Source organism: Carassius auratus, unplaced genomic scaffold, assembly GCF_003368295.1.
Source record: "Carassius auratus strain Wakin unplaced genomic scaffold, ASM336829v1 scaf_tig00041928, whole genome shotgun sequence".
NCBI lineage: Eukaryota > Metazoa > Chordata > Actinopteri > Cypriniformes > Cyprinidae > Carassius > Carassius auratus.
This window is the reverse complement of record NW_020526684.1, coordinates 18,575-41,045: the sequence shown is the minus strand read 5'-3', so window position 1 is coordinate 41,045 and position 22,471 is coordinate 18,575. Positions and strand designations below refer to the sequence as shown.

The window sequence follows — 22,471 nt, the reverse complement described above, 5'->3', positions numbered from 1 at the left end:
CCTTTATAGTCATAAAGACACCCTGACTATTAACCTTTAAAGTCATCACGATCGATTCTTCAGTGCACATGAACATCTAAATAGACACGACATGAAATATTTACTTTATTTCCAACTGAAAGATGCCTTCAGAACTACCTTTTCTGTTTAATGTAAAAAAAGACACCATGACCACAGTTCTGTATTTTTGTGATACCCTTGAGAGTTACAGAAATAGTTTACATGCATTTCTCTGTTTGGGACCCCAAGGATAGACTAGAAGAGATGACTTGAATCTATTTTCTGTTTAAGATACAACCCAATGTATCAATTTGTAAACAAATACCTCATTGTGAGGGAGGAAACTATCCTTTGACAAGGGTTCAAAGCATCCAACACATTGCATGTCTCATATGCAGTTTACAATTTTTTGCAGATACAATTAAGTCCCCGTTCCTGGAGGTATTCCTTCAGTTGGCCAAGAGGATGGCTGATCCTTGAGCAAGGCGGTTGTATCATACACTCGCCAAATGTCAACAAGAAACCAGCAAAGCTGAGTTGCACGAATAGTGCTTAAGAGCTTTGGTGCCATGCTTAGCTTAAATAGTGTCATAGAATAGTCACTTCAAAGCTGTCACTATCAGGACTCCTCAAAAAACAGCAAGAAGACCTGCTGGACCTCCGACACGTCTGTAATATACAGCATGAGAAAAATAACAACCTGGTCATTCAAGAAAATTAAACACAATATGCACCAAATCATCAGCAGTTGGGTAATGAATAATTAATTACCATACAACAACACACCCTCCTGTGACTAAACATCGAAAGAATCATTCGTTCACAAATTGGACATTACAAAATGGACTATTACAGGTAATAATGATATAAATGTTCAATTTCTTGCACAGACTGACCTTAATATAGGGTCAGGAGCCACAAGTATTCAATGTGTGTTGCCTGATACGCTTTTTTTGTTTGTTCCTTTCACTCTCAAACTGACGGCAGCAGCCATCGAATTGCATTTTAAGAATGAACTTGGACTGGTTTCAGCTTAAAATGTCTTACTGAAGAAAAAACACCTATATTTTGGAGAGCCTGAGGGTGAGTAAATTAAGATAATTTTTGGGTGGGTGAAATCTCTTCTAAGGAAAACTAAGCAACTAACTCACATTGCTAATAATGTAGCACACGTACGTTTGCAAGCTGTCTGCAAAGCATCTGCTGTGCCTCTGATGGACGTCTATACATGCATTCTAAATCATAAACGTCTTAAAGACATTGTGAAGACATATGTTTGCATTTCTCTGGTTTCATTTACATTCTGAAGAATTAACAGCATCAGATCATATTTGATTGGGCTGCCAAGTGTCAAGATACTTGTACAGAAAACGAATGGGAAGGTCTAATTAAAACACTAAATAACGATTTATAACGCTTTGTGAAAGTCATTGAGTAGCCAAGTAATAACTTAAGTGCTCTGTTGATTCATTAAACGCTCTGACAGATTCAGTTTATTAAGAACAGAATAGGCTCATAAGAGTCAGTAGATACTGTAGGTGATGTAGTAGATAGCCTACTAACGTTACACACGCTGTGTTTGTTGCTAGGAGCCCACGGCGACAATAAGAAGTGCTTTCTTGCCATTATTTTGTGGCAGCCTATACGTTATAATTGATTTAGATTCGAGTTCTTCAGAAAAGCACCAATGAGCATGGTAACTCGTCTTATTGCAATATATATATATATATATATATATATATATATATATATATATATATATATATATATATATATATATAGTAACCATATTGGTTTGCTACACTAACCATAGTTGAACCATGGTATTTGTAGTAAGACTGTGGTTATACAAATGGTTATCAATACGTCCAATAAACATGGTTAATTGACCAATTCGTAACGGTACTAATGTCAGAATCCTCTATGAAATTCATTATTCGGACACACAATACTTAGGTCACTATTGAGTGAGTGCATTGATTGTGAAACACAGCCATTGCCTTAATTTTTTTAGTTGTCGATCTCATTATTCTTTTGTTTACACATTCTTCATAGTTTGCTAATTTACTAGTTCCACTGGAGGACCAAAATAAAAGAAGATTACTTTCAGGAATAATCAGTGTATTATATTAAGTTACACTTTAGCGAATAAACATCTTCAGTCAACTCTTAACCTTCTTGCCAATAAACAAAGCCAAGTATTTAAGCCTACTAGACCAAATAATGCTGCTTCCGAATTTGCATTACATGCCAAGATATTTGTATAATAATTAACTATTTTTAAATACACAATTACTTATCTGCTTTCTGAGATTGTGAAAGAAAAGTGTCATTTTCAGATTTTAGATGGAACTGAGCAGTGGCAGGAAGGACACAACATTCCCAAAACATCTAGTTTAATAACATTATTTCCTATTCTACATGATGGTTGACGTTTTGATGGCAAAGATTTATCATCTTGACATGCTAAGTCATGCTGTCGTGATTATTTATGGTCACTGTTAACGTCAAATGAGTTGTTTTCACACCAGCTTACCTCGTTATGTGGAATACACTGATGGAAGTCAACCATTTCTGACATGAACTTTTCTGATCTTCTGGTGCAGAGCTGTCTGGGGATCTGGAAAAGGAATAACAGACCACCATCAATATTGAACAGTTTTCAGTGGAGACAAGGTCTTGCCAAGCAAAGAAGCAAGGTACATTTTTGGCACTCTATGACAATGCAGACTGTCAATATTCTGAAGAACAAAACATCTGTTGTGGGGAAAAAAATGACTGATTATTATTCATAATATCATTAATTTAGACAACTACAGATGCACATTTAGACTAAATGAGATGCAAAAACCATGCATACTGTCAATTGTTTCTAGTATCCTCCTTGAAAAATAAATTCTTAATGTTGCTTCTTTGAAGGTTTCAGAATGGCAAACTATGTTGTGCCATACATTTTTAATAAAAAGGAATATATGCACATATGTTTCAAAAGTTTGGGTTCAGTAAGATTAATTTTGAAACAAGCTATTGTTTTTCATTCAACAAGGAAATTTTAAATTGCTCAAAAGTGAGAGTAAAGACGTTTATAATGTTTTTAAAAAAGTAAATCCTGTTCTTTTGAACATTTATATTCATCATAAAATCCTAATAAGAAATGCATCATGTTATTTTTACAAACTATAACTGTTCTGTGATGACAAGAAATGTTTCTTGAGCACCAAATCAGTATATAAGAAGGATTTCTGCAGGATCATGAAGACACTGAAGACTAGCTGGAAATGTACAGTTTTAAAAATAAAATAAAAATGATAATAAATATTAATATTTCACATGTTGCTATTCTTATTCTATTTCAGATCAAGTAAAAGCAGCCTTGGTGAGCATTATAAACTTTTTCAAAAACATTTAGAAAAATCTTAACGACCCCAAATGTTTAAACTATGTTATTATTTAAATGATGGTAGCATATTGTAGAATATTGTACGCTGTCAGGCTACTAGATTTTGTGCACACTGCACACATATTCAGATCCTTAAATATTCACTGAAGGCCATTCAAAATGAGCTGTGTAGTCTGACAAAATAACAATTCTGTTGAGTGGAATAAGAATGTTAACAGGTTGCTTTTTCTAGGCATCATATTCATAACAAGAAAAGTTAGTCCATCCTCTCCACAAAATCTAAAGGATGCAGATAGGATTTCATGAGCAATGGGATGATTATAGATGTTAGTAGCGATTATGAGTTTGATTTAAATAGATCATGACAAATACCATCTTGGCAGTACACTTTACCTCAATACTAAGCCGTAAACTTTCAAGTGATCGAAAAGTGCCTTGGCCTGAGTGTTGTGAGGAGGCTGAGTCAGAGCTCATGGGACAGAGCATGCTTGACACATGTGTTAAGACCCCATCGTCATTCTCAAAAACTGGATTTACTCTCATAGTATTACCAAATGGGAATGCAGGTTGTGAACGCCTACAATACAAAGGAGATCAGGTCTTTACACCAGCATGAGTCACATTAAAACAGGTCACCACTGCAAATCCAGATCTGGGAAGAAAGATCAAATGTCTAAAGAAAAAGAAAAGGGGATAAAGTAAACCCTGCTTACACAAGTCTTATGGTCTTTCTGGTCCGTATGCATTTCTTGTTAATGAAAATCAAGATGCTTATCACAGCACAAACCACTGAGAGGCTTCCCACCAGGCAGGCTACGAAAAGGAGAGGGTCAATTGGCACAGACACCAGTTCATTGCAGCGTTCTCCATGGTAGTGCCAGAATTTACCTAAAGGACATCTAAAAGTGGTTGGGATAAAACATGTTTTTGATCATTTTCTCAGTCATCTAACATGGGCTCAGGGTTATATATTAAATAAATATATATAATATATATATATATATATATATATATATATATATATATATATATATATATATATATATATATATATATATATATAAATATATAAATTATATTATCAAAAAATATAATTTAATAAAATAAAATAAAATAAATAACAACATAAAATATAAATATATATATATTTTCTGACCTAGAATTCAGTTAGGTTTGGTTACTTTTCATACTTAAATCAATAAATTAAATCAAAATCAAAAAATTCTTTCATTTTAAAAAAATGTCACTCAGACATTAAACAATGCAACACCAATTACACATTTAAATTAGCCGTTTAAAAAAAAAAAATGTATTGATATTTATTAACTTTTTCTACATGGTGGGGAAATTGCCAACCTCTTCTTCGTATGAACATTGACCTTGGAATTACTTATCTGCATTATATATATATATATATATATATATATATATATATATATATATATATATATATATACACACACACACACACACACATATATATATATATATATATATTAATAATTACTTATTTTGTTTAACTTTTTACACACTCGTCGTTAGACCTTGCGCTAACTATTACTAAAGTACCTGTAAAAAGTGATATTGCAGGTTTCTCATGTTAGTGTACCTGCAGGCCGCTCCGTGTCCTGGTATGATCTCACACAGTCCTCCGTTCAGGCAGTGTTCAGGCTGTAGGTCACAGATGCTGGTGCAAGGTTTGCCGTCCACCGTGCTGTAGCCCGGGTCACACAGACACTCGGGCTCCGAGGTTAACGTGTTCACCACGCAGCGGGAGAACTCATTACACCCCATAAACTTACATGGATCTGCGTGGTCAGCTGCATTAGACAATAAGGAGTAATTGGCATTGAATACTTGTGGCCAGACACACACAGATGCTTAAAGACTTAATACAGGTGTGGTTATCCCTTTACGTTAATGTGGATGCTTTAGTTTACTGTTCTGCCCCATTCACATGACAGCATGTTTAATGTATTAAACATTAAACATTCCAGCCGCTGGTAGGTCTTTCTACTTCTGGATGCCTTAATGCTATTTCGAAAATCTCATTACAAACGTGAGATTTTAACTTAACAAGGAATCAGTCTTGTTGCTAATAATTAACATGTGGTTTGATGAAATCGCCAATTCACAATGAAACTGAAAGACTCTTTGTCGTTTTTCCACTGCAAATTGAAGTCAGTGTGAACAGAGCTTTCTTAACCCTCATAACGCTTTCAGGTCTGACCTGGAAGAGATACATTCAATTTGATTTATTATATAGTTATATGAGTGTTATATTAGTTATATTGCTTCTGAGATTTTGTGTTTTGTTGATAAGCATTGACGAACCTTGCTAGCATGAACAACTGATAACTTTTTCATCTGAAATGCAATGTATTTTATTATTTATTTTGTTTGGAAACTTTTCCGATCAATATTTATGTTGTCTAGATGTTGATTTGTTAGAAATGAATTTGCAGGTTTCATACATTTGGACTGTTTTTGAGGAGTCATGAGTAATAAAGTCAAAGGAATATAATTAATTTCCATCAGTCCTATGGTGGTTAATGCTGCTGATACTCATACTATACTGGGGTTCATATACATTTCATACAATCATGTATTCAAATAAGATTTCACATCATACAGTATATTTTGCATCATAATATTTTGCATCATAATATTTGTTGTTGTTGTGGTTTGTGTGTTATTTTAAATATTTATGAGAGGTTGTTGATCAGATGAAAAATATTAAATTATGACTGTTTTCTAAAACGATTCGTTGCACCTGCAATGTGAAAATCGTATACAGATTTTGAAGGCATTATAATGGTTAAAGGGATGTTTCTTTTAAATATGAAAATTCTGTCATCATTTACACACAGTTTTTTTTTTTTTTTTTTGTGGAACACAAGAGAAGATACTTCGAAGAACATTTGGTCCCCATTGGCATCCATTGTATGGATGAGACTTTTTTTATTTATCTATTTTTTTTTTTATATCTAAAATATCTAAAGTCATTCAGGTTTCTTCTTTCAACACCGTGCTTACCTTGTTCCACATCCACTGATTGGGAGTTGATTTCCAAGTCCAGTCTCTTGGACTCAGCCTTGCAGAAGTCCTCAAGCACACACTGCACAGTCTCTGTAACATTGTCTGGAAGCGGTTTGTTTAATGTCATCTTGCTGTTTACCACCACACTGCCGTTCTTGAAGTTCAGAATCTCCAGCTCCTTAAATCCAGTCAGGTTGGACTGCAGATATGGCAGGAGCTGTGGGAAAGCAGAGATAAAGGTGAAATGAGTGAGTTGCGACTTCTCTTTTGTCGTTGCTGACTAGTGCAGACTGGTTAATTGTGCATGAATGAAATGCAGCTCAGATGTGAAACCTTTGGGATTATCAGTTCTGAAGCAATTCTTCTCCATTGCTAGAAAATAAACGATTTTGGCCAGTGTCTGTCTCTCATCCTATTACAATATGCAAAACCTTCTCACTGCTCATTTCATTCTGCATGAGGAGGGCCAGTTAGAGATAAAGACAGTTGTTCAGGAGAAATAGGGCGTAGCAGCGCAGTCATTCATCTCGGCTCAAGATTTCAAGAGCTTGATTGCATCAGTCACACATAAGATGGAAGACTTTAGGATATGATAAATTCACATAAGAGTCACAGAGATTATTTTGAAGATCTCTCAAATTAGATTTGCATATTATTTAATAATTCACTATTTTTAGCCTCACAATTTTCGTTTAATGTAATGAAAATATTGTAATCATTTAATAACGAATAGTCAGGAATTAAAATTTTAAATCTGAAAGTAAAAAAAACAAACAAACATGTTTGTTTACATTTTTAATTCAAATGAAGATTCAAAGTACATTTAATATATTAAAGGTTCCATTTATATTTAAATTTTTATTATTATATTTTAATGAATTACATTTAATTGGCATTTTAAAGTAAACATTTTAAAATGGACCATTTCAATTTAATTTAATTCTAATTAAATGTTGTGTAATTTAAAATAGTAAATATGATTAATGAACAGTGTCTGTATAATACGGGGTAACTAACACTTTTAAATATTTAATAAAAATGTATCATTTCAAATATAAGTAATATTTTAAATAATTTTAAAGAATTTATTTGGATGAATATATAGAATATCATTTATATTTTAATTATTTACATTTTCATTTTAAAACATGAAATATTCTAATCATTTAATAGTGAATGGAGAGCGCTCAAGGAGAGTGCACGTGAAGTAAGTGCCCGTCTGTGTAACAGGAGGTGATCTGCCAGTCATGATCAACCTCTCGGCTGAGTGCCAGGGCCGAGCAGGTGTTATTCTTCCAAACAGACCTCGCTGTGACTCAGAGCTCACCCTCAATCAGTGTTACTGTCTAGCTCATGCCAGTGTCATGACCTTTGATGGCCGTCACAGGACAGAAGGAATCATCTCATATATACAGTAACACTCATTTCCAAATAGGTGAATGAATTATCACAGACAGCATCATTGTAGCATATCACTATTCTCACGCACGGTGCTTACACTTGTATCTACTGGTTCATAGGATCTCTTTTAGTGCTGTTCTTTTCTATAATTTTGATTATATTTAGTACTTAACAAATGTAATAACATATTTTAATGAAAAAATGTAATCCTTTGTGTCCTCCATGGCCAGTCGAGATGGTTGCTACACAAACCAGTAGAGACAGGAGTAAATGAGAGGCTGAAATCAATACAAACCTAGTTTAAGTCTAAAATATTACAGCTTTCTCTACAAAAGCTACCGAAACGTTGAATTATAAATGGGCAGAATTTGTATGTGTACGGTGGAAAATCAATGTTCCTTTTGCAGAATTTGCAAGAACAGAAAGAGGTTATCAGATTATCCTTTAAAAGCCCATTTATGAATCAATGAACTAATTTGATGCCCATTTTCACCTAGATATTTACCAGAGCAGGTTGTGACCAGAGTTTAGATCATGTGATCATCCAAAAGGTCTCATAGCACTGGTGTTAGTCTACTGACTTGAAACTACAACACAATGCTAGTTTCGGGCAACCACTTATTATTAGAAATTGAGTCTTTGTGTCTTGGGATTCATACAAATGTCAAAATTCGATATCTTACAGAACACAACATACAGTAAGATGTTCAAAAGTTGTTCAAGAATCCCCAATGCCTTAGGAGCTGTGTGAAGTAAATTATAAAGATTAAAAAAAAAACAAAAACAAACTGCAAACAAGAACCATTAGGAAGAGCCATGTACTCTTTAACACAAATGAAAACCAGTCTGGACCAGTCTAGATTTAAAATATATATATATATATATATATATATATATATATATATATATATATATATATATATATATATATGTATCTTACAAGAGATCATTCAAAATAAGCCACAAAAGCAGCTACTGTGTCTCTGTGAATTGTTTTTATTACAAAGAATTGATTGAGCTGTTCATTTCAAAATCTTTTTGAGATTGTCATTGACGTAACACTCTAATAAACAACATTTGGAAACAGATTACATTCAAGGCCGTGTGTCTCACCGAACAACAATTCAAAATCATTAGGCAGCCTAACCAACTAAAAGCAGATTTAGAGAAACAAAACTAGACAGCAAGTCCCTGAGGTATTTTTTTGGCATGCTCTGTGTTTTTGGTCTTTTAACTCAACAAGATTGTGAAATTGGTTCCTATGTGTTTTACACAAACAAGAAAACAATATTACACACAGATATACAGTTTAAGCAATTTACATGAACACATACTCTCATAATGCCTACTGTATATGCACATTTTATTGTTAGTGTACACCGAAATCCTGAGAAATAAGGCAACATCCATACTATCAAGAAGAGAGAGAAAAAAAAAAAACGGTTGGTCAAAGCATTTAGCTTTGGTTAATGCTGGTTAGAGAGCTCATTGATCAGCAGTTAGACCAGTAAGAACAGAAGTGGGAAGATGTTAAACAAAAGTGCAGAATTTAGTGCCAAAAAGTGATTAATTATATGCTCTTTCAAATTTGGATATATATGTACCGGTATTGAGGCTAATGTCTTCTGTTCTCTCTCTGTCACTTGACTAGAAGTCTCAGGGTTTGGTGAGTCACTTGGTTCAGAGAATTGTCTCTAGTTGAAAAAAAAAAAAAAAACAGGATATTACAAAATGTTATCTGAATAAAAGCATAAGTGCAAAGTGTTGTATGACTGGACAAGAGGTGTTCTGAAAATTCCTTGGTTTTAACACACTTGTACATGTTGTATATGAGTGTAGTGGTACAGAGTGGAAGTGGAGGGTTTTTCCATGGACGAGTACCAGGTTTTTCAGAGAACAGAAAATGGAAAGAAGTGAGTGGAGTTGGAATGGAGTGATTATGCATCACTTTGAACAGGGAGGAAAAACTGCTCCACTCATACGCAGGTCAAGTTGCTTGGTGACATGCAAAACTTAATGCTTTGGTTTATTCTGGAACAATTTTAATTGGCAGAAAAAAAAACAAAGTGGTGAAATTTTAAATTTTAAAATTTAATTTCCGTTCGCAATTGTAATTACCTGGAGCCTTATGCCTACAATCAAATGAACTGCAGCCATGCCGATATTCAGCAACACACCACCCTTGTTTGTGTGAAATTGCTTAATTATGTTTTGAAATTGCCATACAGGATTTCATTTTTTCATTTTTGTCTAAATTGAAATTTAAGGTAAACAAAGTTTAGAGCAAAACGTTTGAAGACAAAATAAGTATCCTTACTCAAAATGTACATAAATGTAATTCACTTTTCTGTCAGTCACCCAAACCCTTTATACAAAGGATTTATAGAAAAATATAAATTACATTTTGAACAACACTCTTCTCAGATGACTTCTGTCAAATCCCTGCAGACAAATGACACACTTTATCTATTCAGTTTTCCCAACATGCACTGTGCACAGAAAAAAAAAAAAGTACAGCTAACAACAAATGGAGGATAGAAAGGCATGCATCAAGACACAGTCAAATACAAAGGTGTGTTTACCTACCAATTCAAGAAACGTGTTCTCCAGTGATTTGTACTCAGGGGAACTCTTGTTGAAAAGATCCTCCGAAAACATCATATTAGTCACACGTAAACTAAAAAACACTACTAACTCTTTGGCATGGTTAGAAGCCGTCACTGAAGAAGTGGTAACATAACCTAGAGGATGAGCTGAGGACTGTGGATTCTCGTCGACCTCTGAAGGGAATCCACTCCCAGGATCTAGAGTGTCATCCTCCTCATCGGACTGTTCAACATCTTGTGTTTCTCTATCAATATCTGTACTATCTTCATGTGGGGGAGGTGAAACCGTCCACACAGTCTGTCCCTCTTCATCCAGGAAACTGTCTGAGGTCAGGTGTGAAATGAGGTCTTCTGTGGGCGTTAGTTTAGAGGGAAGTGCTGCCGGAAGAATTGGTTCTGGAGTGGTAAGTCCAAGTGGAGAAACCTTTCGATGGAGTGTGTCTACTGTGGCACTGACAGATTCTACATGGTCACTGAGGTCAATTGAAGTGGGCGACTCAACTGGACCTTCAGTAGAGGTCTCTAAAGGTTCGGAGGGGCCAATTGTGTCATCTTCATGAAATATAACATCTTTAGCCGGCTCAGTAGGGGTTGGGGAGGTCAGGATTGATGATGTTGCCTCTGCAGGAGTCGCCGCTGGTGTTATATCAAAATCTATTTCAGGTTGAGTTGAAGTAGATGCTTTTGCTACTTCAAAAGACTCTAATTCCAGTGGTGCAGCTGTGGCAACAATTTCATTTCCCACATCCTCTTTTACTTCCGACCACTTTGATTGGTAATCCACTGTAGTGGTTCCTTGCAAACCTTGAAAACAAAGAACCGGTTTCAGAGAGTGTCTTTGAAAATGCGTCTAATGCAAAATTGCAATTGATTCTCAATTTTTTTGTCTTCCTAACTTAAAGGGCTTGGTTTGGAAGCAAGTGCTCTTGTACACTAACCACTACAAATATGAAAGATTTACCTTCGGTCGCTGAAGTGACTTCAGTGGTTAGACTCGCCGTCTTTGAACCCTCAAGATGGGATCTGTTAATAAGCTCTGTGGCTACTGGTTGTGTGGGAACGTGAGATGAAATAACATCTAATTTCTGTATATCACTCCTTTCTGTCCCCTCACCCGAATTGGTTTGAGTCCTATCAGGGCCCAGATCTCCAAAAGAGATGCCCATACTTCCACAAGGTGCTATAGTGTCCTCCGAGTTGGCTTTTGTGGACTGTGTACTTATTTCCCCAGGTAAAAAAATAGATTCTTTGCTGATTTCAGTACTGGATCTCATGCTCTCCTGCTTGCCTGCTGTTGAAGAGTCTGTACAGGGCAAATCAGGTAAGGTAAAAAATTTGCAGTCTGTCTAGGGCTCTTATGTTGATTGTATTGATTTTGTGTACCTGGTTCGAAAGTAAGGGAAAGCACGTCCACAGGAAGTGATGTGTCCTCACTTAGCGCCTTGACCACCATGCCCTTTAGGACTCCCTCTATGCCATATTTATCAGTGGAGTCTGTGTCACTTATGGCCTGTGTCCCGTCAGTCTCAAACACTACAGCATAGCTTGCTGCAACACCTTCAGTGCTGACCGATGTTAAGAAAGAAATTGTTTGCATGAGGTTTTGCATGGACTTGTATTAACCTGATCGTCTGTCATGTTGACTGAAGGACCATAAAACCATTTTAATAGCTAAATAAATATCATACTTATCATTGGCCTATCAGGCTGATACATAATTGTTATTTTAAATCTTATGAGAACTGAGTGAGCAGATTTGGTGAGTCTTCTTGGATTTGTTTTATATATTTAAAAAAATAATAATTAATTTAACTAATATAGGTTTGCTTTGAAATTCATTTTCACATGCACAGGATTTGGGATTTTTTGGGGGAATATAAAATTGTTCTTAATTGTTCTTAACAGTGCATGAGGATTAATTATTGCAATTTCCCCAAAACTACTATCATATGGTTGTAAGAAAGCATGCTGTGTTATGAGTAAACTACACAGTCTACAGTACAACAGAACATGATGGTACAATACAATAATTGAAACACAGTTGTTCTGCATACAATTTGCCTAGTGTTTCTTTTTTTTTTTTTTTTTTTTTTATAAATACTTACCCCATGTTGCCCCTGTGGGAGAATTACCCATCCACAAATACAATTTTCAAGTTCAGTGGACTGTAATATCTCGGTGAATCCCACAGTTCCAGAATCAACTTACCGAAATCCCAGCTCCTGAATCTCTTTAAACCCAGGAAGTTTGTCAAACACATGCAGCATCTGCAAAAGTGTAAAGGAAATATTCTAGGCGTAATTGTAATAACTTTATTTCAACAGCTGCATGATTCAATAAATTATGCACAGTAGGTTACATATCCTTTCCATAGATTTTGGATTGTCCAACATGCTGCCATGCTGTGAAATCATGTGCCATGGCTCTGGTCTTATATTTACTAATCTTATGCCGGCTTTTGTAGTTACCAAATTCTTCTTTGGCTTTCCTGTTTTTCTGATCTTTCAAGGTAAGCTGCTTTAAAACCTTTTGTAGTAATTTGTATAATTTTTTTTTTCACTTTAAGATCTCAAGAACTCTAAAGTTCTCTAGAAAGTTCTTAACACGAATGCATTTCATTTATTTTATTACAGTTATCACTCACTGCCCCTTAAAATCTATTTCTTTTTTTAGGTTTCATAACCACGTTCCTGCTTATTGTCAATGTTCCTGTTTCCATATCTCGCCTTCTAAGCTCAACTCCATCACAGGCTCTTTCTCAGTTAGTAGCTTGAAACAGCTTGAATCTGTGTAAAATGGCATATATTAAATAGTTAATTTCACTTAACCTTCTCATGAAGATTGCGAGTGAAGTCTTCCCGTTGCGGGCTGTCTGGATCCCTCAGTAGTGCGCTGTAGACGGGGTCTACTATAGTCACACTGAACTCCACAGTGTGCTCCACCAGCTTCTGAGGGACAACATCTGGTGCCCCGGTTTCCTATCAGATCAGAGAATAGTCAATTTGTTTGCTTCGGACTTCATCAGTATGTTAAGTGCATATTCTAAAAAGCAGGAGTTAGTGGTCGTACGCTGTCAGAATCCATAATGAAAAGCTCTAGAGGACTCTTTGAACCTGAAGCATAAAAAGCAATCAATCAGTCACTTTTTATAAGAGCAACCAGTATTTCTTTCTCATTCGGATGGTGAGGACTTACATTTCTCGCCTGGTGCTGGTGTGAGAGCCCTAAAAATAATTGAAAACATATCAATTCCAGAATGATATATGCAATAAAATGTATTGTTCCTGATAAAGGGGCTGACTGCATATAAGCCCGAGTATTTGTGTGGCTCTAACACCCAAGCGTAATATGTCTGGGCACAGATCCCTCTTATTAAAGTGGATCAGGTCAGAGAGCAGTGTTTAGTTAGGCCACCAAATATGAACAAACTTTGTTTTTTTAAAGGACAGGCTGAGATTTTCATCTCCCACTAGTCAGGTGACCTCATTCTAGATAATTTGATGGGTTGGGGAACAAAATGCAGACAAGTAAATCATCATACCCTGAATACATTCAAGATCATCTTCGGGATTCTTACCTCTCCTGCTCATCTTGAGCATTCACTTTCTGTAAATGAGAATTCACGAAAAAGCCTTTTTCAGGTTAATGATATTGGCACATTTATTCTGTATTGGCAAGATGAAAGGACTGAACTGGCGACGGACACGAGCAGCTACTCACACTGGCTACCATGTCAAGATGCTCCTGTGTGCTACTAAAATTCCGGGCCAGATCCTCCATGCAAAGCGAGTCTCTCTGACAGGCGTCCACCCACTGCTGGTACTCCATGGTGTCAGGAACTCTGTCAAGAAAGATCTGGAAGGCCTCCCACACAGCTTCTTGACAAACTGTTTCATATCGTGAGAATTATTTATTATTAGAAAACTGAGCGGAGATGGTGAGGACCTGATAAAACATGCTGGGACACATACATTATCTGCACCGCTGACAGAGATAGAACATATTTAATAATGTTTAGCATGCAGTCGTTTGCTTCCATTATCTCATTTTGCCTACACTCTTATTATGGACATTTAATTAAGAGTATCTTTTAACTACACCTGACAGCTAAATGTGCCTCACCTTTACCTTGTTTGTACCAGTAATTTAATATCTTTGCTATCTGTTTCAGTGTAAAAATCTTTGTCAGGTGACCCAAAAAAGGGTGCCTCATATTGTCTAAAGTATTAGGATACACCAGTGAGAGCCATTTTTTAAGGGTCTTTAGGGACCCTTCATACCGAAATGACATTGTTGTCATAATTTACTCACTTTCATGTCATTTCACACCCTTTTGGCTTCATGTGGACTAATTCTGTGATACTTTTTCAAGTTTTGTGTTCTACAGAAGTCATACAGCAACATGAGGATTAGTAAATTTTTTAAAGTTGTCAAACAGTCTCTTATGCTCATATTTAATCTTTACATTTATAGCATAAGTTTATTTATTTATTTATTTAATCTTTTAGAAAAAAAAAAACAGTAAAAACAGCAACACTGTGAAATATTACACAATTACAAATAACTGTTTTCTGTTTTAATGTAGATGTAGCCATTACTTCAGTGTCGCATGATCCTTCAGAAATAATTCTGATCTGGTGCTCAAGAAACATTTCTTAAGGCCAATGTTGTTGGGAAAGTTTAGAAGAACAGCATATAATTGAAATAGATATGTTTTGTAAAATTGTAAATGTCTTTACTATCACTTTTGATCAGTTTGAAGCCTCCTTGCTGAATAAAGTATACATTTTATATATATATAAAAAACCTTTCAACATATATTTATAAAGATTTTTTTTTCATCATTATTATTAGATATTGAAAACAAAATGTTTAATTTCAATTTCTTTCATTTTTAATTACTTTGGTTTTACGTTCCTTACCACATATAGAAATAGTCCATACTATAACACTCAAAGAAGGCAAGGCTAAAAAGGTGCACTACATTTATCTGCACTTGGCTCAGAGCCACTTCTTTTTTTTTGGCTCGGCATGATCCTTCATCTCTCAGAAGGCTCGGAATGATCGGGAAGTTAATTATGATTTATGAGGATCTGAGGTGGTGTTGCCTAATTCGGCACTGATGCTCAAGGCTCCGTCCCTTGTGGTGTTTAGGGTAGATGTTGTCCTACCTCTTAGTTTGTAGTACGCTTTATGGCTGGTGATGACCTCCTCCATGCTCTCCTGGGGACAGACTTTCACCCCCGTACTAAACAATGCTGATCTCTTAGCTCGATGTGCATCCAGAGAAAGTGAATCTCTGCCATCTAGCAGCTGTTTGGTTGGCTGTGGAGTCTCCAGGAAGTGCCTGTACTTCACATTTCTGATCCTTAGAATCAAGTCATCAGCAGTGAGTTCTGCAAATGTCACAGCAACAGCGTGAATTAAGTGTTTCAAAAGAGCAGGATTGACTTTACCTGAGATCAGTAAGCCACTGGATCATATAATTACACTTCATGTAATTACACTCCCTCGGAGACCATCTGAAACCCTTTAAGTCTATGTTTAGTATGCTGAATGAACATTTAATTGGATTAGGCCTAAGTCAAGCAGTCGGTTTTAACACCATCCTGGCAGATGTTAAGTGCATTCACTAGAAAAGAGTTGAAAATGTCTGCTCTCCAACTGTTGAAATCACAGACCAAGCTGGAAGAAATTCTTCAAAATTATTAACATTTTTGCATGAACTAGCCCTTTAAATGATCAATTTGAGTGGTTCCATTTGTACAGTGGTGTGTCATTGAAAGTTCTTACTTGCCAGAGACCCTCAAACTAACTCATGCTGACATCTAAAGAATATTCACACTCGAGGTGGCCCACTTTCTGACCTGTTCTTAGCTTAGCTGTTCGAGTTAACCAGCACCTGCGGTCATTGCCGTAATAGACCTGAACCTTGTTTTTTACTGGTATTTACAGACTAGAGAGTTTCAGGATGAATTGTTCAGATATTAGAATGAAAGCAAAGCTCACTTCATTAACTTCAGTTCATGTTGTTGTCATAATGAACATTCAGACTAATTTGAGAGCTGATCTCTTCAGAGGTTATAGTGTAATCTTTATAATTTCTTCTTAGATGTGTGACTCACAGATCCATTAAAAACAGACCAATTGTTTGTCCCCTTCAAGTGAGATCTGAGCCACTTCAACACCTGCTGAGAAGTTGAAAGATCATATTAGGTCTTTATTTTTCAAATCAATGCAATGTCGTGCCTTGAGGTTATTCAAAAAATAGGGTACAGGGCCTCCAAAATCGTGTCTGTGGCAACATGTCTGCAAAATCATATTGGGTGTCTTTTTCGCAACACTTGTGAATGTGATATGTCTAGTGACTGCCTAAAAATGTGAATTCAGTTTTATCCAAAAAAGAGGAACATGAATCTGGTTTTATTTGATTATGTTGGTTGTTGTACTTATTTCAGCAGTACAGAAATGAAATGACAACAAAAGGTTACTGCTTTATCACATTTGAAAACATGGCACTGCCAGAGCGGGGTAGATTACTTGAAAATTGTAATTCGCTACTGATTCCAAATGACATGACAAAAATTTTAGTTAGTAACGCAATACACTTTATTAAACATTTAAGGTAATATAATCATATAATATTTAGGTCCTTCTCAAAAAATGTGCATGTTGTGATAAAAGTTCATTATTTTCCATAATGTAATGATAAAAATTTAACTTTCATATATTTTAGATTCACTGCACATCAACTGAAATATTTCAGGTCTTTTATTGTTTTAATACTGATGATTTTGGCATACAGCTCACGAAAACCTCAAATTCCTATCTCAAAAAATAAGCATATCATGAAAAGATTCTCTAAACGAGCTATTAACCTAATCCTCTGAATCAACTAATTAACTCTAAACACCTGCAAAAGATTCCTGAGGCTTTTAAAAACTCCCAGCCTGGTTCATTACTCAAAACCGCAATCATGGGTAAGACTGCCGACCTGACTGCTGTCCACAAGGCCATCATTGATACCCTCAAGCGAGAGGGTAAGACACAGAAAGACATTTCTGAATGAATAGGCTGTTCCCAGAGTGCTGTATCAAGGCACCTCAGTGGGAAGTCTGTGGGAAGGGAAAAGTGTGGCAAAAAACGCTGCAAAACGAGAAGAGGTGACCGGACCCTGAGGAAGATTGTGGAGAAGGAGCGAATCCAGACCTTGGGGAACCAGCGGAAGCAGTGGACTGAGTCTGGAGTAGAAACATCCAGAGCCACCGTGCACAGGCGTGTGCAGGAAAGGGGCTACAGAGAAGCAGCACTGGACTGTTGCTCAGTGGTCCAAAGTACTTTTTTCGGATGAAAGCAAATTTTGCATGTCATTCGGAAATCAAGGTGCAAGAGTCTGGAGGAAGACTGGGGAGAAGGAAATGCCAAAATGCCTGAAGTCCAGTGTCAAGTACCCACAGTCAGTGATGGTCTGGGGTACCATGTCAGCTGCTGGTGTTGGTCCACTGTGTTTTATCAAGGGCAGGGTCAATGCAGCTAGCTATCAGGAGATTTTGGAGCACTTCATGTTTCCATCTGCTGAAAAGCTTTATGGAAATGAAGATTTCATTTCTCAGGACGACCTGGCACCTGCTCACAGTGCCAAAACCACTGGTAAATGGTTTACTGACCATGGTATTACTGTGCTCAATTGGCCTGCCAACTCTCCTGACCTGAACCCCATAGAGAATCTGTGGGATATTGTGAAGAGAAAGTTGAGAGACGGAAGACCCAACACTCTGGATGAGCTTAAGGCTGCTATCGAAGCATCCCGGGGCTCCATAACACCTCAGCAGTGCCACAGGCTGATTGCCTCCATGCCACGCCGCATTGAAGCAGTCATTTCAAGTATTGAGTGCATAACTGAACATAATTATTTGAAGGTTGACTTTTTTTGTATTCAAAACACTTTTCTTTTATTGGTCGGATGAATAAATTTTTTGAGATAGGAATTTGGGGTTTTCATGAGCTGTATGCCAAAATCATCAGTATTAAAACAATAAAAGACCTGAAATATTTCAGTTGGTGTGCAATGAATCTAAAATATATGAAAGTTTAATTTTTATCATTACATTATGGAAAATAATGAACTTTTATCACAATATGCAATTTTTTTAGAAGGACCAGTATATATATACATACAACATTTAGGAATCTTGATGTAGTGAAGATGACTTGCTGAAGTTCAAACCAAGCATCAGAATGGGGAAGAAAGAGGATATAAGCGACTTTCAACGTGGAATGGTTTTTGGTGCCAGACGGTCTGGTCTGAGTATTTCAAAAACTGCTGATCTGCTTGGATTTTCACACACAGCCATCTCTAGGGTTGATTACTCTTAGATTACTTTTGACCTAACACATTTATCACTAATCTTTTTCTTTTTCATTTGTTTGCCTGCATGCCATGGGGCATTAGAGAACCACGAACATGCAAATGTATTAATTAATTATTAACTTCTTATTATCTTTGAATAATAAGAATGTTTAAAGACAAAAAGCCATCCAAAGACACATTAATACATGGTTAAATAATCTACTGAGTGATCATTCAAATAAAAATGAATGTGCTCATCAGTGGTTGATGCAATGTTGAGAAAACACTTCTTCAAATTAAAATGATTTTTGTGAATCCAGTAGTGGTCAAATGCTGTGTGTGTAATTACAGCCACCTGACCAGTGACTTTTTGAATATATACAAGAATAAGGCTATTTCAGAAAGGAATATTTAAAAGATGAAAAAGAGGAATAAAGGAGTTGTGTGAGTAATATGTAATAATGTAAACAATAAAAAGTAACTTTAGTCTGATTATGAGACTACATTTTATTTTAAAATGTAATGTAATCTTATTAAAAGTACTTAATTTTGGGAATCTGATAACGTCATCCATCCAGTTACTACCCAGCTCTGTGAACTGCCTATAATAAACAAAGGCACATGCGAGATATAATAGAAAAGAAACATAGAAAAAGTTATCAATCAATCAATCAATCAATCCATCCATCAATCCATCAATCAAAGTTCATTTTTTTCATGAACTATAATAAAAGTGTTTTGGGATCATAGCAAAGTATTGTGCAAGGATCTGCGCAAAAATAAGCCTTTATTAATTTATAGCTAATCATAATTTGTGTGAAAAAGGAATAAAAGTGTGAGTTCTGCTGTTCATTTCACTTGGAAAACGGCAATAAATTGTATTTATATGTGCTTTTTTTTGGAGTTTGCAAAAAAAAAAAAAAAAAACCTTCTAATGAGACTATTTTGCAAATTCTACCAGTACCTGCATTATAATGCTAACTGGTTTTAGTAGAGTGTGGTTAGTCATTTAATATAGATTCATGCAAACTACTTTATGGCTATCGGTGCTGAATCTGTAACAATTACACCATTGTTTTCATCTGAAACCCTGGTGTCAAATCAGATTGGACCTTCAGTCTCATTATTTTGATCACTCACAAAAGATGCCCTGTTCTAGTGCCACATGTGGCCCTATTTAGAGATGTTTGTGGTGGAAGACAGTGAGCTGATTGCTCAGAGATACTTAACAATGTGTTTCTGGGTCACAAAACATCTGACCGCATCTGTTAAATAGCAAACGAGCAGATGTAGGGCCAGTGGTGCAATTTCTCAAAGGTAAACCAGGGTGACTGATTTGATCATGTGTCCCGCTGCCGTCTATGAGCCCGCCGAGCACATGTGCAGACACGAGGGGCGGTGATGCTAATTGAGCTGTACTTCTGAAGCAATGAGCGAGGCCCCCACAGCAAAGCTACAAGCCAGAAAAGATTAGCGTTCCACACGGCCACAAACAGAATGCCTTTTGTTTCTCTCTGCTAATGAATGGAGCTTCTGAACACTGTAGCCAGACTAGAACCTGCATGAAATGTTAGTGAAACGCACTTTTCCAGTATATTGTGCCAAAAAGGAAGCGATAATGGTGTGCTTGCCACAAAAATGTGATCAAATGATTTGTCACAAGGCTTTGTTTGCATAAGAAAAATCTTTGGGTTTCTTTTATGTCCTCGCAAATTGGCTCCTAAAATATTTAAAAGCCCATTCGATCACCGAGGGCAGGGAAATGCTATTGTGTGAGGAATCGCACAGGCTGTAGTCGCTCCGAGGCATTGTACATTACCAGAAGTCTCAATTATAGGACTTTGTTTAAATAAAACAGCATTCGAATAGCGTTCAAACAGCGGCTTACCTTTGATTCTTGTGGCTTGGAGGGTAAACAAGAACAGAATGAGGAATAATCCTGTTTTCAATGGCATGTTGCAGTAGATTATGTCCTTTTGGATGTAAAGTTGCTCATTGGAAAGAAAAGAAAGTCCGAATCGACTTATCTCACATCCGAGGGTGGAAGAGTTAATTTCCATCGACTATGTGTCCAGGCTTCCATGGATGGTGCTGGTTTTGGGAACTACTGTAAGTTGGGTGGTATTCCTGACAAGATGGTGCAGATTCTTGGTTACAGATTTGGTCTCAAGTGTGTGAGTGGGTGGAAGATGCTCTGTAGGGTATGAGGGGAATGATGAGGTTAAAAACGCTGCCTCTTTTTCCAGACTAATCTGTTTACCTCTCTCTGACTCCTAATCCCCGTGGGCTCATGTGGTGAACTATTCTCATCCTGTTAGTAGCCTTCTGGGCCGGCATGTGCTAGCCTTCTTGCTTCAGTCACAAGCCACTCGACTTGCCTACTTGCTCCGTTACTAGTCCGCCCGACGCCCGTCTCTCTCAGTCTGGCCCACTCGACACAAGTTTCTCAGTCCTCTGCCAGCTTTTGTGGCTGCCAAGCTGAAACGCTGTATTCTACTCCCCCAGTTTGGGACAGCAAGCTCTGCTCTTTCTCTGATCATGGGGCCAGATCTGTGTACTGAGCGTGTGCTGTCGTACCCTTGTGGTGCATGTTAGTCCCCAGGCCTACTGCTTGAGCTGGGAAGAGGATTACACACACCCTGCCTGCTTATTAAATTTCACAGCCATAAATAAGTCTCTGCAGCTCAAAATCCATTCAAGACCTTCCACAGCACTGGACCGTCCACATTGAATTTCCAACTTTCAAGAGATAATGAGAACAGGCTGGTGGCCGTTTGTAACCAGCAGAAACCCCGCTGGAATTAGGAATTTTAATCATTTTTTTGCATAGTTAAGGCTCTGAATAAAGCTGCTGATTTTGCTCGTGGCCTGGCAAAAAAGAAGAAGAAAAAAACTCTCTTCTGCACTGCATCTTGAAGTGTTGATTTAAATTTATATGAGGACTAAAAAACAAACTACTTCTAATTTTATATATGAATATGTTAAGCTTAAAAAGCATCAAACAAAACCACAAACAGGATCGTTTTTAATAAGCTTTATTCTAGATCTAAGTTGAGAAATATTGACATTTAACATGGTAAATAGGTTTTCTACCAAAGGACCATAGTTACATTAGTTATTGCTATTACTTTACAGTTATAGTTTTTAATTTATTTTTATTGTGCCAACATTATTATTTTGCCATCAAAATGTTCTAGCATTGGTTGTAGTCCCAAATGTCTGAGACCATAAGGAATATACTTTTCCTGCACTTTTTTGTCATTGTTGTAATTTTCTGCTGCAAACTGTATATTCATCACAGTTATATAAAATTTGATTAGTGACTTATGAACAGTGTTGGGCAAGTTACTTTTAAAAAGTAATTAGTTACAGTTACTAGTTACTTCTTCCAAAAAGTAACTAAATTAGTAACTCAGTTACAAATTTTTAAAGTAACTAGTTACTTAAGAAAGTAACTATTGCGTTACTTTCAAGTAAAATTACATTTTAAATGCTCAAATGTGACCCCACCTCTACCCCTCTTTAAAGGAACTTAAAATACATGTGCATGTTCAATTATTTATGATAAATCTGAATATTATAATTAAATGGACACTTAATACAATACATTATTAACAGAAACATGAAACATTGTACACACATCTAAAAAAAAAAGTTGCTGTGGGACAAAGTGAG

At 36.3% G+C, this 22,471-nt stretch overlaps 1 protein-coding gene across 2 annotated transcripts; it reads right to left on the bottom strand.

Annotated features, from left to right (window-relative positions):
* Positions 1–40: 40 nt before the first annotated feature.
* LOC113085596 (interphotoreceptor matrix proteoglycan 1-like) lies at positions 41–21,510 on the bottom strand. Of its 2 annotated transcripts, XM_026255200.1 has the most exons (18): positions 20,685–21,510; positions 15,618–15,842; positions 14,167–14,333; positions 14,024–14,052; positions 13,642–13,670; positions 13,516–13,559; positions 13,275–13,424; positions 12,655–12,713; positions 11,830–12,011; positions 11,408–11,749; positions 10,427–11,250; positions 9,445–9,534; positions 6,437–6,656; positions 5,010–5,220; positions 4,114–4,299; positions 3,794–3,977; positions 2,537–2,620; positions 42–669 (listed from the first exon to the last, which is right to left on the bottom strand). In XM_026255200.1, exons 1-18 carry the CDS (start codon positions 20,854–20,856, stop codon positions 589–591), a joined length of 3,279 nt encoding a protein of 1,092 aa, XP_026110985.1. In that variant the 5' UTR covers positions 20,857–21,510; the 3' UTR covers positions 42–588. The 2 variants fall into 2 exon arrangements, with proteins under 2 accessions (XP_026110986.1, XP_026110985.1); XM_026255201.1 differs by lacking the exons at positions 3,794–3,977; positions 20,685–21,510 and having other exon boundaries at positions 41–669; positions 15,618–15,734.
* Between the last annotated feature and the right edge of the window lie 961 nt (positions 21,511–22,471).

What these genes read in the sequence shown, in the direction of transcription:
- LOC113085596 (XM_026255200.1), bottom strand. Translation starts at nt 20,856, where the DNA reads ATGGAAATTAACTCTTCCACCCTCGGATGTGAGATAAGTCGATTCGGA. An exon ending in CCAAGCCACAAGAATCAAAG is followed by an intron (nt 15,843 to 20,684) that starts GTAAGCCGCTGT and finishes TGACATTTGCAG; the next exon opens with AACTCACTGCTGATGACTTG. An exon ending in AGTGTATTCCACATAACGAG is followed by an intron (nt 670 to 2,536) that starts GTAAGCTGGTGT and finishes TGTATATTACAG; the next exon opens with ACGTGTCGGAGGTCCAGCAG.